Source organism: Sceloporus occidentalis, unplaced genomic scaffold, assembly GCF_023333645.1.
Source record: "Sceloporus occidentalis isolate IW3139 unplaced genomic scaffold, rSceOcc1.0.p SCAF_90, whole genome shotgun sequence".
NCBI lineage: Eukaryota > Metazoa > Chordata > Lepidosauria > Squamata > Phrynosomatidae > Sceloporus > Sceloporus occidentalis.
In genome coordinates this window covers 1,978,456-1,992,769 of record NW_028317070.1, presented here as the reverse complement: position 1 = coordinate 1,992,769, position 14,314 = coordinate 1,978,456, and the positions used below count along the sequence as shown (strand labels likewise).

General features: G+C 38.0%; 1 protein-coding gene across 1 annotated transcript in view; it reads left to right on the top strand.

Moving 5' to 3' along the window:
• LOC149284592 (autophagy protein 5-like) overlaps positions 1-14,065 on the top strand; it is a 66,817-nt gene extending 52,752 nt beyond the window's left edge. The window contains exon 7 of the mRNA XM_089496475.1: positions 13,929-14,065. Within this exon, the coding sequence (XP_089352601.1) occupies positions 13,929-14,065 (137 nt within the window). The remainder of the gene's footprint in view (positions 1-13,928) is intronic.
• Positions 14,066-14,314: the final 249 nt, after the last annotated feature.

Sequence of the window (14,314 nt, the reverse complement as noted above, 5' to 3'; positions counted from 1 at the left end):
TAACTGAAGGAACATCACTTTGCTTTGGGAATCACAGGAACTGAATTGAAAAGGTACCATACTGACAAGATCTGAGAAGAAAATGTTAAAAACTTGCTTTACTCAATGTAAGATATGATAAAAGTTTAACGCAGGACACCTTTTAACACTTTTATCAGTTTCGTGGTGAACATATTTAGTTAAAAATGCTGTATTGTCAACGATTCATATGATCTCAGATGTCTTCTGTGATCTTATGCCCCACCTGCACTGGAAGACGATGAAATGAAACAAGTTAAACTGATCAGGGAAGCAGAAACATTACTACAGTCTTTTAATGTCCAGTCAATAACAACAAACACTTGTCCCCTTTAGCAAGAAATGTTCTGCCTTTTAGTTACAGTTGTGATGTTTCAGCAAAATAAGCAACAATGGCAATGGAAAAATACCTATACACCTAGTAGAACAAGTAAACATTGTATTGCTTGGAGCAAAGGATATCACTCATACCTCTCTCAAATATTTCTGTTTTTGGTGTCTTCGCAACTTTCTCTTGAGTGGAGTAATTAACTTCAGTGAAACCTGCTGGGGTCAGAGGATGGATCAGTTGGCCCTCCGTAAATGATGCGGTTACTTGAACATTTTCACCGTGCTGCCTTGTGGAATGACTTGACAGAACAAACACAAATATAAAAATAACAGTATTGCAATATATTTAAGACAAGAGGAACTGGCTTTCATCAGAGTCATGCCAGATTAATGATTTGGCTTTAGAGATAGATTTGCAAGAGTAAAGGTTTAACCCCTTCGCGACCTTTGCCGGTTCAGGACCGTCATGACAAGAAGGTCACTAAATGACCTTTGACGGTCCTGAACCGGCAAAAAATTAAATAAGCTTAGAAAGTGATCAACGATCACTTTCTTCGCTTAAACGGCGTTACTGTAATGCCTCGATGTCGAGGCATTCAGTAACGCCGAGATCGGCATCGGGGGCCATGTCTGGCCCCTCCCCGGGGCGTCAACAGCCGCCATACATTGTATGGCGGCAGACGCCCGTTTTAAAAGCGTTAAAACTTAAATGGTGTCGCTGGAATGCCTCGATCAGGAGGCATCCAGCGACACCAAACACTTACCTTTGGATGGGCTGTGACCGCTCCGGAGAGCGGTCACAGCCGCAGCTGCCGGTGATCTTCGCCATCAGCAAGATGGCGGCGGCCCGGGAAAAAAAACAATAAAGAAGAAAGAGTTCGCTAGACGGTCTCCAGACCCTCTAGAGAACTCTGGCTCCACTTGCAGGTTGAATACAGGTACTGCATTCAACCAAGCAAGTCAATGGAACCCAGCTTTCTAATCACTATGTGATTAGTAAAATATTCCAAAAAAAAATAAAAAAAAAAAAAATGGGAAAAAAATTTTTAAAAAAATGTGCTAACATTTAAAAATAATTATGCAGTGATGTCACTTGATGAACCATCCAGTACCAGCAAAATGTGTAAAAAAAATATTAAAAAAGTATTAAAAAAAAAAAAAAAAATTTTCTCAAAAATCTCAACAAAGAGTTAAAATAAAAGCACTTCAAATACCCAAGGGGTGTCTAATATATAAAAAAAATGGCTGATGGGGTAAATTGGAGTGTCCGAGCTCAAAGATAGGGCATAGTTACAGACTGACCAAAACGGAGAAAAAAAGCGCACTTCCCAAATGTGGCATTTTAAATCTCAAACAACCCGACAAACCCATGCATGTCGGGTATCACTGCACTCAGGAGATGTTCCTGAACACACATTGGGGTGTTTGACAGTGACGTATACCAGAACCTGTATATCTATAACTAAAGTACAATTTGTGTGAAAAAAAAATAAAAAAAATTACTATTACAAAGTTTGACAAAGTGTAGTTCTATAATTGGTGCATGGAAAGGGTTAAAATAACAGCATTTGGAATACCCTGGGGTGTCTAGTTTTCAAAAATATATGGTTTGAATGGGTTAAATTGAGTTAACCGGCTTCAAAGATATTCCAAAGAGGAGATGGAGGCAGACTGACCAGATTTGTTAAAAAAGATTTGGAAATCATAAAACGCTGCTTGTACTTATTGCCCTATAACTTACAAAAAACAGCAAAAAAACATAAAAACATTGGGTATTTCTAAACTCGGGACAAGTAGTAGAATCTATTTGGCTAGTTTTTTAACTTGCTTTTTTAGGTGGGTAAAAGATTTTTCAAATAAAAGTCATAAAATGTGTTTTTTTTCAATTTTTCACCATGTTTTTTTTATTTTTTTATGGTAAATAAGATGATACGATCAAAGTAATGGTATCTGAAGAAAGCCCATCTTGTCCTGAAAAAAACAATATATAACTTATGTGGGTACACTAAATGGGTGAGGAGAAAATTACAGCTGAACACAAGCACCACAAAAGTGTCAAAACAGCCTCGGTCCCACAAGGTACAAAACGAAAAATGAGCCCGGTCCTTAAGGGGTTAACTGGTCATTTGCAATATAGTTTTGACTATGGGCACAAGCTCTTTCATCTAACAGATCTATTGTAACACCCTAAGCATTTAGTTGATGTATTTTACTTTACTATACTTAAAAAAACCCTACATCTTCTAATCTTCATAAAATCCAAATGTACATGTTCATAAGAAAAATGTTTGTTACAGTAAATTACATGTAGTAAAAAGCCAATGTATTGACTCTACACAGTCTTTTTCAGGGAAGAATTAAAAAACACAATGGGCCTTTAGAAGATACACATGGATAGGAAGTGTCAGGAACCTTCACCTTAGGTTAGGTGTTTGTGCGCTTACCTTTTTCACCACCAGGAGGGAACCTGGCACCTGTTGCAAGTCCTGCACTGCTATATGCACTCCTGCCTTGCTACAGTGTTCTGTCCAAAGACATACAGCGTGAAGTCATGTCTGTCTTCAGGCCACCATTCATCCAGAGACTTTTGCCCTATGAAATGTTTTTAGCTTTGATGGCTCCAAAGAGGAGGATAAAAGACAAACTCCTGAACTAAGTGTTCTGTTTAAATTTTGTTTCTATGAAATAATATTATTTCTATGCATTCTCTTCTTTCCCCCTTCCCCAGCTTCTAGGTTTGCAGGAGAGATGTTGGAACAGATACATCTCCTGCTTGCCACTGCACACCCATGCCACCTCCAGCGTTGGCTTGCACAAGAGTTCAAGAGGGATCTAATGAGAACCCTACACAGATCCTATTCCTCCTAAAGTGTTTCTTTCATATTTAGGGGCAGCTTTTCATTCTGGCTTCCTGTATCTGCAAGCTGTGGGACTTGACACATTGTTGTTTCCTGATTAGCAGGGAATCCTCAGAAAACGGATGGGGCCTAATCATCTATGCTTAAAGTCCCTCTGCATGAGCACACTGTCCAACACAACTGCTTTAGGAGCATATGCTATACAATAGGGACTAATCACACTATCTATTGCTTACAATATCCTAACCACCTGTGTTTCACATACACCGTAAAATAAGGCTGCATAGAGTCAGGTAGACACACATCTTATACGTTGGGTGTGGGGGAAACTTTAATCTGAGCTGTTGAGCAAGTGGACTGTGCTTAGTAGCCTATGAATTAGACAATGCATTCTGCAAGTTTTCAAGGAGGATGCAAGATCTACCTTTTTGTGGAAGAAAAGCAAGGTTGGTAGATGTCTTGGCTTGTAAAAGAAGTTATATTTTGGGTGTGGCTTACAAAAGAAAGCTGTTCCCGATATTTACGTCTTGTAGAAAATAGTGCAGTGTGATGTTGCGTGTGAGGATAAGATCGATTTTAAGTAATGATAGTATGTGAAACAAGATGTTGGAGTAAAAGCAGTTTTACGTAACATGCACGCAAATTTTTAAGCTGGTCTGACTTCTTAGGAGCCATTAAATAATATACCTGGATTTCCATGAATACAAAACTCAAAACATTAGAAGCCCCAATGTATTGACAAATCATTTTTTGAGGAGGTAGCTGTTTCTCTAGTGTGACTAGGAGGTTTTTGGTTATCTACGATAAGCAATTCTGGCATACGGCTTGAAAAAGTGGCATTGCCACCATAACCATCAATGGAATGGTTCAGTGCGTAGGACTGACTGGTAGCTGTGGCAATAAGAGCACTTTTCAAACACTGCACTAGACTCATTTTTGTGTATAAGCCCTTTAGTTGCAGAATTTGCATGTGAATGCCGAGACTCCAGATGAATCAGTCACCTCTTATATAAGATTTGCAGTGTCTTCACCCAGTTCACACCCATACTTTTAGCCGAATATTGGTCCTAGGTGTCACTCCATGATTATCTACTAGTCTAGATTATTTTAAGTGTCAATGCAATGGATGCAAAATTCTATGGCATTTTTTTCTTTACTTTTCTTTTCTTATTTTGTCTATACTGCTGTTAAAAATGTATCACTTTATCTCTTACACTAATCTCTCTACTGTTGTACAGAATATCGATGAACAATGCCCTCTTTTGTACAGACACAATTATTAAGAAAAGAATTTGACTGAATGTGCAAGTCTCAGAAGTCTGAGAGGAAATTGACCCCGAGTGTCTTACCTTTAGACTAGAGTTGATAGGACAAAAAGACACCGTCTGTAATCCAGACCTCACCTGAGCTGGTTTCTGTTGATGATCATTAGACAGCTAGCTAAAATTCCAGAAATATTTGATCTTTTCCCTACTATCTCAAGACCCATTTTACTTTTTGCAGTTGATGCTTTGTCATAAGTAAATATGATGAATTTTGTAGCACTTTAGGCATTTGAATCAGTGTAGTATGTTGCAAATGTATATGCTGTGATCAGTTTTTGCAAATGTAGTTTTTCTCCAGTGTCATTCATTCAAAATAGTTTTTTTTTTGGCTTTAGAAGGTTTTATCTGTAGATTCGCAAACAGTCTGGTTACCTATTACTGCATATGATATGGTGTGATATCAAAGCCATCTTCTATTTAATGCATTGCAAAATACCCAAAAAGAAAAGTACATTAATATTTTAATATGTGTCAGAGTGATGTAGATGCCCTCAATTACTGCGAGAATGATGATATCTAGAGCACTTTCCAGCTGCACTAAACCTAGAATAAAGTCCTTAATGTGGATATCCTGCCACTTTATGCTACATTTCTCACTGATGAAAAGTTCTTCATTAGGAGGTTAATGGCATATTATTACAGTTTTTTATTTTGTGGCTATACGTGTTATCTCTATAATAAGACAGACTTGGGTAACCAACTAAGTAACACAGTATGTCATTGAATTGTTTTCAAACAGAAGAGTTCATTAACTACTTTAATTGTTATCTAATGGGGAACTTTTTGGTAGTGAATGGCTTTCAGAAGGGACTATTGTAATCCCAGAGAATATCATTTGTAATGGATGTTTACATCCTAGACCGCTTCTGTGTCTCGCAGCTCTGCTTCTTCCCTAGCATCATCTTCTTTATCTTTTTGTTGTTCTCTATTCCCGCTTTCATCTGATTTCTTCATCCGCCTCTCCGCAGAAGTGACCTCTGAGTGAACTTCCGTAAAATATGGCACTTCAGGTGGCATCGGGGGAGAGGATGTCACTAGAAGCGCCAACATTTTTGCGGTACTTCACGGGAAGTTATCTTAGGGCAAATTTGCGGAGCTTCCATACACACCCTGTCTCCCGATCCTCCAGTTGGGAAAGAGGATGTCACCGGAAGCTCCACCACCTTACTGGGAGGACATTTGCATGGACGAAGAAAGAAGAATAAGAAGATGAAGAAGATGCTAGAGAAGAAGCAGAGCTGCCAGTGGTCTGTGCAGAAAGTGGGGAGACATTCAACGAGTGTGAAAGAGAAAATGAATGAGAATGAAGATGTACTTAATAGACTAATTAACAGGGATACCATATTGACTGATGATGAGCGGGAAAAGGCTATTTAACCAGTGGTTATCACATATATGGGGGTTGGGTTCTTATTCTGACATTATCTGTTCTGGCCTACCCTTGCCTCCCACCCTGAGCTTCTCCACTTCTTGGAGAACGAGTACTCTGGGAAAATATACCTGGGAAGTTCCCTTATATGTTTACTCTATTTCATACACTTCTTGTGTATTGTGTAGTTGTGATAATTGATGGCTGCCTGTGCTCAAGCACTTGATGCTATCTTGCTTGCATTACATTTTCTTATAACAGCTAGGTTCAGGCCTGTCTGTGCCATCTCCATATACTCGTGTTAAACAGGCAAGAATGCCAAAACGGGGATAGGCTTAGTATCTGCGCTTAGCGTTTCTAATACAACATTACAGAGATTAATGGAAGGTAATAACATTTTAGATAAATGCAGTAATAAAATAGCCATGTTGTTTTACTTTGAATGAGTTGTAAGGCCTATACACGTTTACAGCTACATCTAGCTTACCGCTTATGTGTAGTGTCATACAATACACCCAGATAATAGGCTGGTTTGCCAGGGAGGACAACAAATGTTCAATATCTCTTTATTGTGTAAGCCTCAAGCAACCTAATTTACACAACACACATTTATGATATCCACTCCAAGAGCCATACATTCTTAGTTTACCTATAACCATGCACACTTACCCAATGTTGAATGCCGGCATTGTGTTTTCTGTGCCATTCAATTGCCTGCAATAGAGCCTGACACTGAGATTATCAATGTCTGGGACACAGCAATTATGCATGCTAGCAATCAGGTGAGGCTTCCAACACACTTAAAAACATGTATCGATTGACTGAGAAGGAATTTTAAATTTCAAAAAAGATAATCTGATCCCAAATGACATGTCGATTCAGGGAAAATATGTGTTTAAAAAAAGGAATAGTATATATTGTATTGCTTCCCATGTATTAATAGTTAGGATTTATTTTCTATAAAAAAAAAAGTTTGAATTTTCTCCCCTGCCGTCTTGATGTATTTATTTGGATTCCCCTGCCATTCGTGTTTAAATTTCCAGAATAGACATCCGTGATCTGTCCACAATCTATGTATTGGTCGAAGTGACACCAAATCACTCTAATTTCTATATGAAGTATGAATGTAGATCATATGCACTAAATGAACAAAGCTAAATAAAATTAATTGTGTGTGAAAGGAATTGGACACATTATATGAAGTTTTCCAGAAGCAATATGTGTATGACGTTTGTATAATCACTTGCTAGTAATTTCTAATTACTTTCCCGAAAACATTATAAAAAAAAAACGAAAAAAAACGTTTCCATGGAACCTTTGATAATGAAAGCATAACCGCAAGAAAGCAGAAGTTGGAATTTGTACCGAATAATAATTGTTAATTCTGTCAGCAAATGAATAGACGTTATTTTGTCTCCTCTAAAATAAAATAAAAATAAAAGGCTGTGGTGTGTTTGTGGATGCCAGGGTAAGTAATCACAGTCTTCACACGCATTCTTGCAGGAGTTATGTTCTTATTTTAAAAACATTATGTAAATACATTTTTTTTTTTTTCCACATTGTGAAGAAGCATCCGTCTGGTGTGCGCCGACAGACTAAAATATCCCTATTGATATTTTTGGGGTTTCTTTATATGAATATATGAGGCTTTGACTGCATAGGGACCAAGTGCACATAGAATGCTCTTGTGAAACTCACTACTCTACTCCCATCTCGGACATTATTTCCACACACTATTTGCACAGAGTCATTATGACAGACAATATTTAATCCACCTTCAATTAAGCGGTGAATATGCTATATGCATGATGGTTCGTGTGATGCATGTAAGCTTGACTTCTCAGGAAAATTGAGCCCACACCATCAGATGTTGGGAGTGTGTCACCCCGTTCTAGATTGTTGAATAAGGGAACCTTTTCTTTAACAGAAAAAAACATTTCTTCATCTTGAACTCATGGAAATCAACATAATTTATATGCACGTCAACATATGCAGAGATCCATAAACTTGTTTGGCCAGTAACTCGCCATACGATTTTATTACAATAAGTGTTGTGCATACATTGTCCAGATTCCGTATATGAAATCCAGACAGCCTGTTGGGGAATGTTATATTATTTCAGGGTTTTCTCTTTGTACCCTGGAATTGTATTTTTAAATATTTTTTTTTCCTCAAATGACATAAGGCCAACCAGAAACAGAAGTTAAAAGTCGAATATGTTTTCAATTGTAATGAAAATATACCTTGAAATATCTTTTTAAGACTGGTTTGTTTTAGACTTACAACTAAATGCTGAAAATTGGCTTCCAATTTAGTAAAGTTGCTGTACTCCGCGAATGCCTTTCTGCCCCCATCCTACACAGTAGGATAGCCTGGCTAATGTATAAGACATGACACCACATAATCCAGACATTTATCTTTTATAACTCGTGTGTACAAACAAGGCAATGATTAAATGATCCTGCAAAATAGATTGCATTAGGGAAAAAGCTAACAGAAAGAAGCGAAAGGAGCAGGTATCTTCCTTTGACCTTTTCTATCTTATTTACTTGCGTGATCACAGCTAACGGAATTTAATGGAAGACTCCATTGGCCTTGCCCTCGTAGTCAAGTTATTTTCAGAAGCTCTGAGAATGGGTTCAGTTGAAAATGATACCTAATCCATCTTCATTTTACACCTAATGTTCTACATTAAAAAATCCTGAAAAGTCTTTTTAAGTGCAGCTTTTGGTGATGGCATCTGATGTAGCTTATGAGATGGCTCGGTATCCCATTTTCAAAATGTCTCTCTTTCTTTATCTCAAAATAAATCCCAAACTGAAGAGTAGAATGAAGGACCGTGTTTATTACGGGCAAGTCTGGGTTCACGTTCTTAATGTGGACACATCAGTGGGAATATACAAGCAGAATCGCAACCGAAACTGCAGTGAAAGTTATAGAATAAGAAAGCAAGATGACATCTTGAAAATGGAAAGGAGTACATTGAACACAAGGGAGTTCACCTAAGAAAAGACCATTTGGAGCAGATGTAGATGACTTTTTTATCAAACCAGCTGAAGCGGTAATTCTAGTATTTTTCACAGTATGACCTGCAGTGAGCAAAATGCCCAAACTGGCTTTAGAAACATTTCATAAAACACATATGCTAGAGATTTTGGGAAGGGTGGTTGTTTCTGTTCTGCTAGAAATGGAACATTATTTGTTCATAGAGAACAATGTAACTATTCACTATTAAGCAAGGGGGACTTTTAGGTTTGTCATCTGACAGGATATGTTTGTCTTATTTGTTAACTCTGCATTAAAAAGTGTTTGTATCAAGACCTGATACCATAATGGTTTTTATAGACCAAATTAAGATTCATGAGCTCTTTTCAACTCTTATATCCAATCTTTTATTCTCTGTGTACTAGGATTTCAATGCAAAAAAGTGAAATGAAAACTGAACTTTTCTCATACATGCATAGCTCTTGCATGGGGGGGGCATCCTCCCAAACGACATCAGTTTAGGAAAAGTATCACATCCTGACAGCGAAGACACGTTTAAGTAAACATTCGAGGTGCTTTGGCACTCCACTGGGATACTATGCTTCCATAGTTTAAGATTGGAGCCTAAAATCCCTCTTCATTTCATTGTTTACATTTTTTTACTGCTCCATCAGTGCCCTACTCTTAAGATTAAAATCTCAGTCCCTAGAAAACTATTTCTGTTTTAAGATTAATTACCCTTTTAAAATCAATACTCGAGGGTTATTCCATTGACTTTATCCTGACTTACTCTAACCCTCTCTGACCTGACCTCACTGACTGTTGTTGCCAGGCCCCGGAGAAATCTTTCTGCATGATGTATAAACTGTAGATATCAGCCTGTTGTTTTTGTCTGTGATTAATTCAGCTGAGCACATTTTACTCATTAACATTGTGAGCTTAAGGAATTTCTCAGATGGAAGTTAAAACCCAGCGAAGACTTTCTGATGTGATGTTCCAGGGCTACAAGCCCCCACCGTTTTTGTTTTAATATCGTAGATTGTTGTAGCCCAATTATGGGTATACAGGTCCTAGATCTATGACTGTGCGGATCTTACCGAACGTTTCCTTCTCACAACATTTATTTATTTTTAAGCTTTTTTTTTGCACACCCCCACATTACTACTTCGCCGAATCGTCTTACTTCCCAGAACCAAGCAGTGTGTCTTCCCGAACTTTACTTAAATTCCCCTCCCATGCTGTAAACCTAATACTGCGCCATCTCATGTGTATGACTCAATTCTAAATAGAAACTGTAGTCCCTTTTCTGCAGAATTGATTTTTAATGTTGTTTATTACCTTCACCCACTTAAGTGGAAAAAGTAGATACAGTAATATATATTTTGTTGGCTCTCGGTGTAGCCTGCTTAAGTGTATATCTCCCAATCTTCTTCACCGAGGCTTACTCCTCCTCGATAAATCTCCTGTTTACCGAGATTGTGTCTATTCACCAGAGGGAGTTGCCGGGAGGGTTTTTAACTTTTTCACTTCACGTTACGAAGATCCAACCCCAGTAAGAGCAACTTGGCTTCCCTCTATAATGCATGGTTTGTGATATTTGTTCAGTGTGCTCTCAGCCATTAAATAATGCATAATACAAGGGCCAGTGCAGCCCTTCTTACTAGAGAAACTTGCTAGTGATGGCCCTTTGTAAAGAACGAGGAAGTGGTCTTCTGTCTTCATTTAGTGAGTAAATATCAGAGTGTCTGACTAGGTGATTAAAACCGAGCCATTCTATTATTTACTATGGGCAGTATGATAAGGAGTCAGGGTGTTTGTCAAATTAAGCTAAGATAACATAACTAGAACGCATACAAGTGACTAATTTGCAGGTGCAAGGACTAGAACTGTTTAAAAAAATAAAAATAAAAAAAGAAACAGCACAATACTATTGAAAACTTATTTTTAGTCCATTACTAGTAATAACAAAAATAGTGGGAGTTCCTCTTTCAACCTGGCTGAAAAGTGTGTGCCAAACTGGCGCTGCCTTTCAATTCTGTACTGTTTGTGACCTCTGTGTAGTTACGAGCTCTATGTAGAATGTGGTATTGCAGGTTCGAATCTCCTTAGCCACTCTTTGAACTCACCGTTGAGTCCAAATAAGACTTGAAAGGCCTCTGGCGTGTTTTAGCACTATGGCATCCGTCTAGGAACATACTCTCAGTAAATGGAATCGTACCTAAAGAGCTGATTACGCTGCAGGCTTTCCTAGCTCCTCTGCACTGACCTGGTGACAGGGTTCCCGTATTGTTACAGCCTTGTGGAAAATATGGCTCAGGACTGTACATTTGTAATATGAGATATGCACGTTGTATTGCTCTATTTGCGTCCATGTGATGCACTCACAGTTGGTCAGCTATGGTGCTGACTTGGTGAAAGTTGAGAGGGTCTAACCAAAGACGCATAATGCCCTTTAATTTATTTCAGAGGGAGCGCCTTCACGCTGTTTTTAGGGTTCTTGTTTGTCTCTGGTCATTTTTATCTATAAAAGATACTATTTTATACTATAGAAGTAGATTTTGTTTATATTGTGGCATGGGAATAAGAACTTTCCACCGTGTCCGGTCTATGTGAACCTTTGTTTTAACGTAGAGCGTCTAAGATACATTTGCAGGTTAATGGTAATTGGTAAGTATGGCATTGGTAGATTTTGCCTGCGGATGTTTAGAAGATGTTTGCATGAAAAGAGCCTTTCTGTATAGGGGCTACTCATTACATCAAGTATTATCACTTTCCCTTTGCATGCCTTTAAAAATGTAGACTGTCAAACCTACACTTGGAATGCCTGCTAATAAAACCAGGCAGACTGTATATCAACTAGTTCAGAGGGGCTATGGCGCAGGAGTCTACTTATTTTAACGACAGATGTAATCATTACCATATTTTACCCCTGCAGTGTCCTTTTCTTCAATGTACTTTCCTTTTCTGCCTATTTCACCTCAGGTTTTTTTTCCCCAAGTAACCCAAAATCATGAACCATGGTTATCTTCATTTTGTAATTTTTATGTATGTGGATAGTCCATTTTTTTATTTTTTTATTTTTTGTGGTCAGTGTGTGCACACTTTTTCATCCTGTGATGGTTATATGCATTGTTTCACTTGTAGTCAATATGCAGACAGCCACACGGAGCCTCTCAGGTTCATCCTATCACAGTCCTGGATGCTACTGAAGATCCCAAAGCCATTGTACAGTTATTATAGTTTTATTCAATTGACTCGCTTCACTTGCTTGTAAGAACAGAGTCAAAAAATTTAAAACCGAACAAAATATATAACCACGCATTTCTATTTATTTATATACATGTGTATATATATATATATATATATACGTCCATTTAACAAAGTGTCATTATCAACAATTTATACTATGTAAGGTGTAAAAAAAACTCAACACAAAGCTAAGAAGACCCTGTGTATACAATTCAAGATATCTTTCTGTGTATTTTAATCTTCGATCTGTGACCAGCAAGGTGTATCCAAATACATTTTATTCAGTAGCTGTAGATGTTGCTCTCCAGCTATAATCTTGATTTTAACCCCCCCACCTCACTTAATATAGTGTTTTTAAAAAAAAAAAAACATCAAAAACATGTATTTCCTTTTTTTTGTTTTTAACAATATATGCAAACATTAAAGCCAGTGGCAGCGATGGTCATTGAGCTTTAAGCTATAAAAGATGAACTCATCGCCTTCATACATTCTCAATTATTCATCCCCAGTTAGTCCCTATTAAAGCACAAGTAAGTGGAGAGACATTCTGGACTGTTTGGTTAAAAGGGCTTCAGATTGGAGCTGAGTCACTCTGTCTGCCCAAAACTGCAAGGAATGCTTTTTTAAGGAGCCATCTCTCACACACGTTTTATACGCTAACGCCATAAATCACATTCAGTATTAAGAAACGTTCCTTGTGCTCTAGCTCTCATGCAATTAAAGATTCATACTAAAAACCTTAATGGACACGACACAAGAAACTAGACTACCCAAAAATGTATAATTCACATTCCATGAGGCAGACAGTGTGTGCACCACAGTTTAAAAATGTTTAAATCACTTAAAATGCATTATCTGATAATCAGTTGTGGTTTGTAACAAGCATTGTCAGACAAGCATATATTTTATTTTTATCCCACGTTCCTTGTTGGGACAATAGTAAGTGGCCTATAGAAACTGGTTCTGGAACGGCCTTTGTTGTACATAAAAAAAGGTAAACACATCGAATCCTGTATGATACCAATAAAAATATTTATGGAAGTTGAGTGTTTTATTTCTACTTGTTTTTTGTTAAGAACTTCAAATCTATCCTATACTATTATTTCATATACTTCCTTTAGTAGCTAAGATATGTCCACTCCTGATTGTGTCCTAAAACATTTGGAATAAGAAGAGAGAGAGAATTTGTCCTGTGAATTTTCCATATTCCTTGGAATAGCTAGGTCTTATTTTTGTTTTCTTTTATAAAACAATGTTTCCTCCACTATTATTCTGGCACGCTAGTACACTGTTACATGTATTTGATACAAAGTTCTTGCAGCGTAACTATTATGGCTGACCTAGCCACAATGACAAGAACGATCCTTGTGGCGAGCCATATTCAGTGCAACCTAATTTTAATGTCAGGAGTTATAAGGGATATAATCTCTGCTTACCTGGGGGCCACAAAATATATCGGGCTTGTCCAGAAAACCATGTGATGTATAGCAAAGCAGCATACTGGGATTAACTCACTGGGAGTTTTCAGGTAAGTGGAATCAACTGGTGGGGAGGATACAGGCACTATTAGCGATGGGCTAGCTGGCCAGGGATGAGCTGGACTTGCCAACAGCATAAGGAAAGTCCACACAAGCTTATAGATGAATCCTCATGAGGATCAAAATCATAAAAGGAGGAGCTAGAGCTGGCTCAGCCTTATGTTTAAAATGTACTGAGACATATTAGTACCTGAAATGTATGACTTTCTTTCCCAGACTTATTTATTAATAAGGTCTTTGTTTTGCTTGTAACCAGATGGCGAGAAGAAGTATCAAGTATTGATTCACGGCATAGAACCAATGTTGGAGACGCCATTACAGTGGCTCAGTGAGCACCTCAGCTACCCTGACAATTTCCTTCACATAAGTATCATCCCACAGCCCACAGACTGAAGAATGAAGTGACCAAGGCAGACACCGTAACTTGGACTGGATCTTCGAAGGTGGTGGCAAAACTCATTTGGAAGCTTAGAGACCCAAAGAAAAAGAAGACAGTTTGCCCTTGGGAAAAATGTCTCTTTCGCTTTTCTGTTCCTCTGCATCACGAGCTTCGGTGTAGAAGTAAGGTCCTCAGGTGGCCACCTGCTGTATTGTAACGCAGCAAATACCCGGAGAATCAGTGACAATATGTGCCTCTCACTT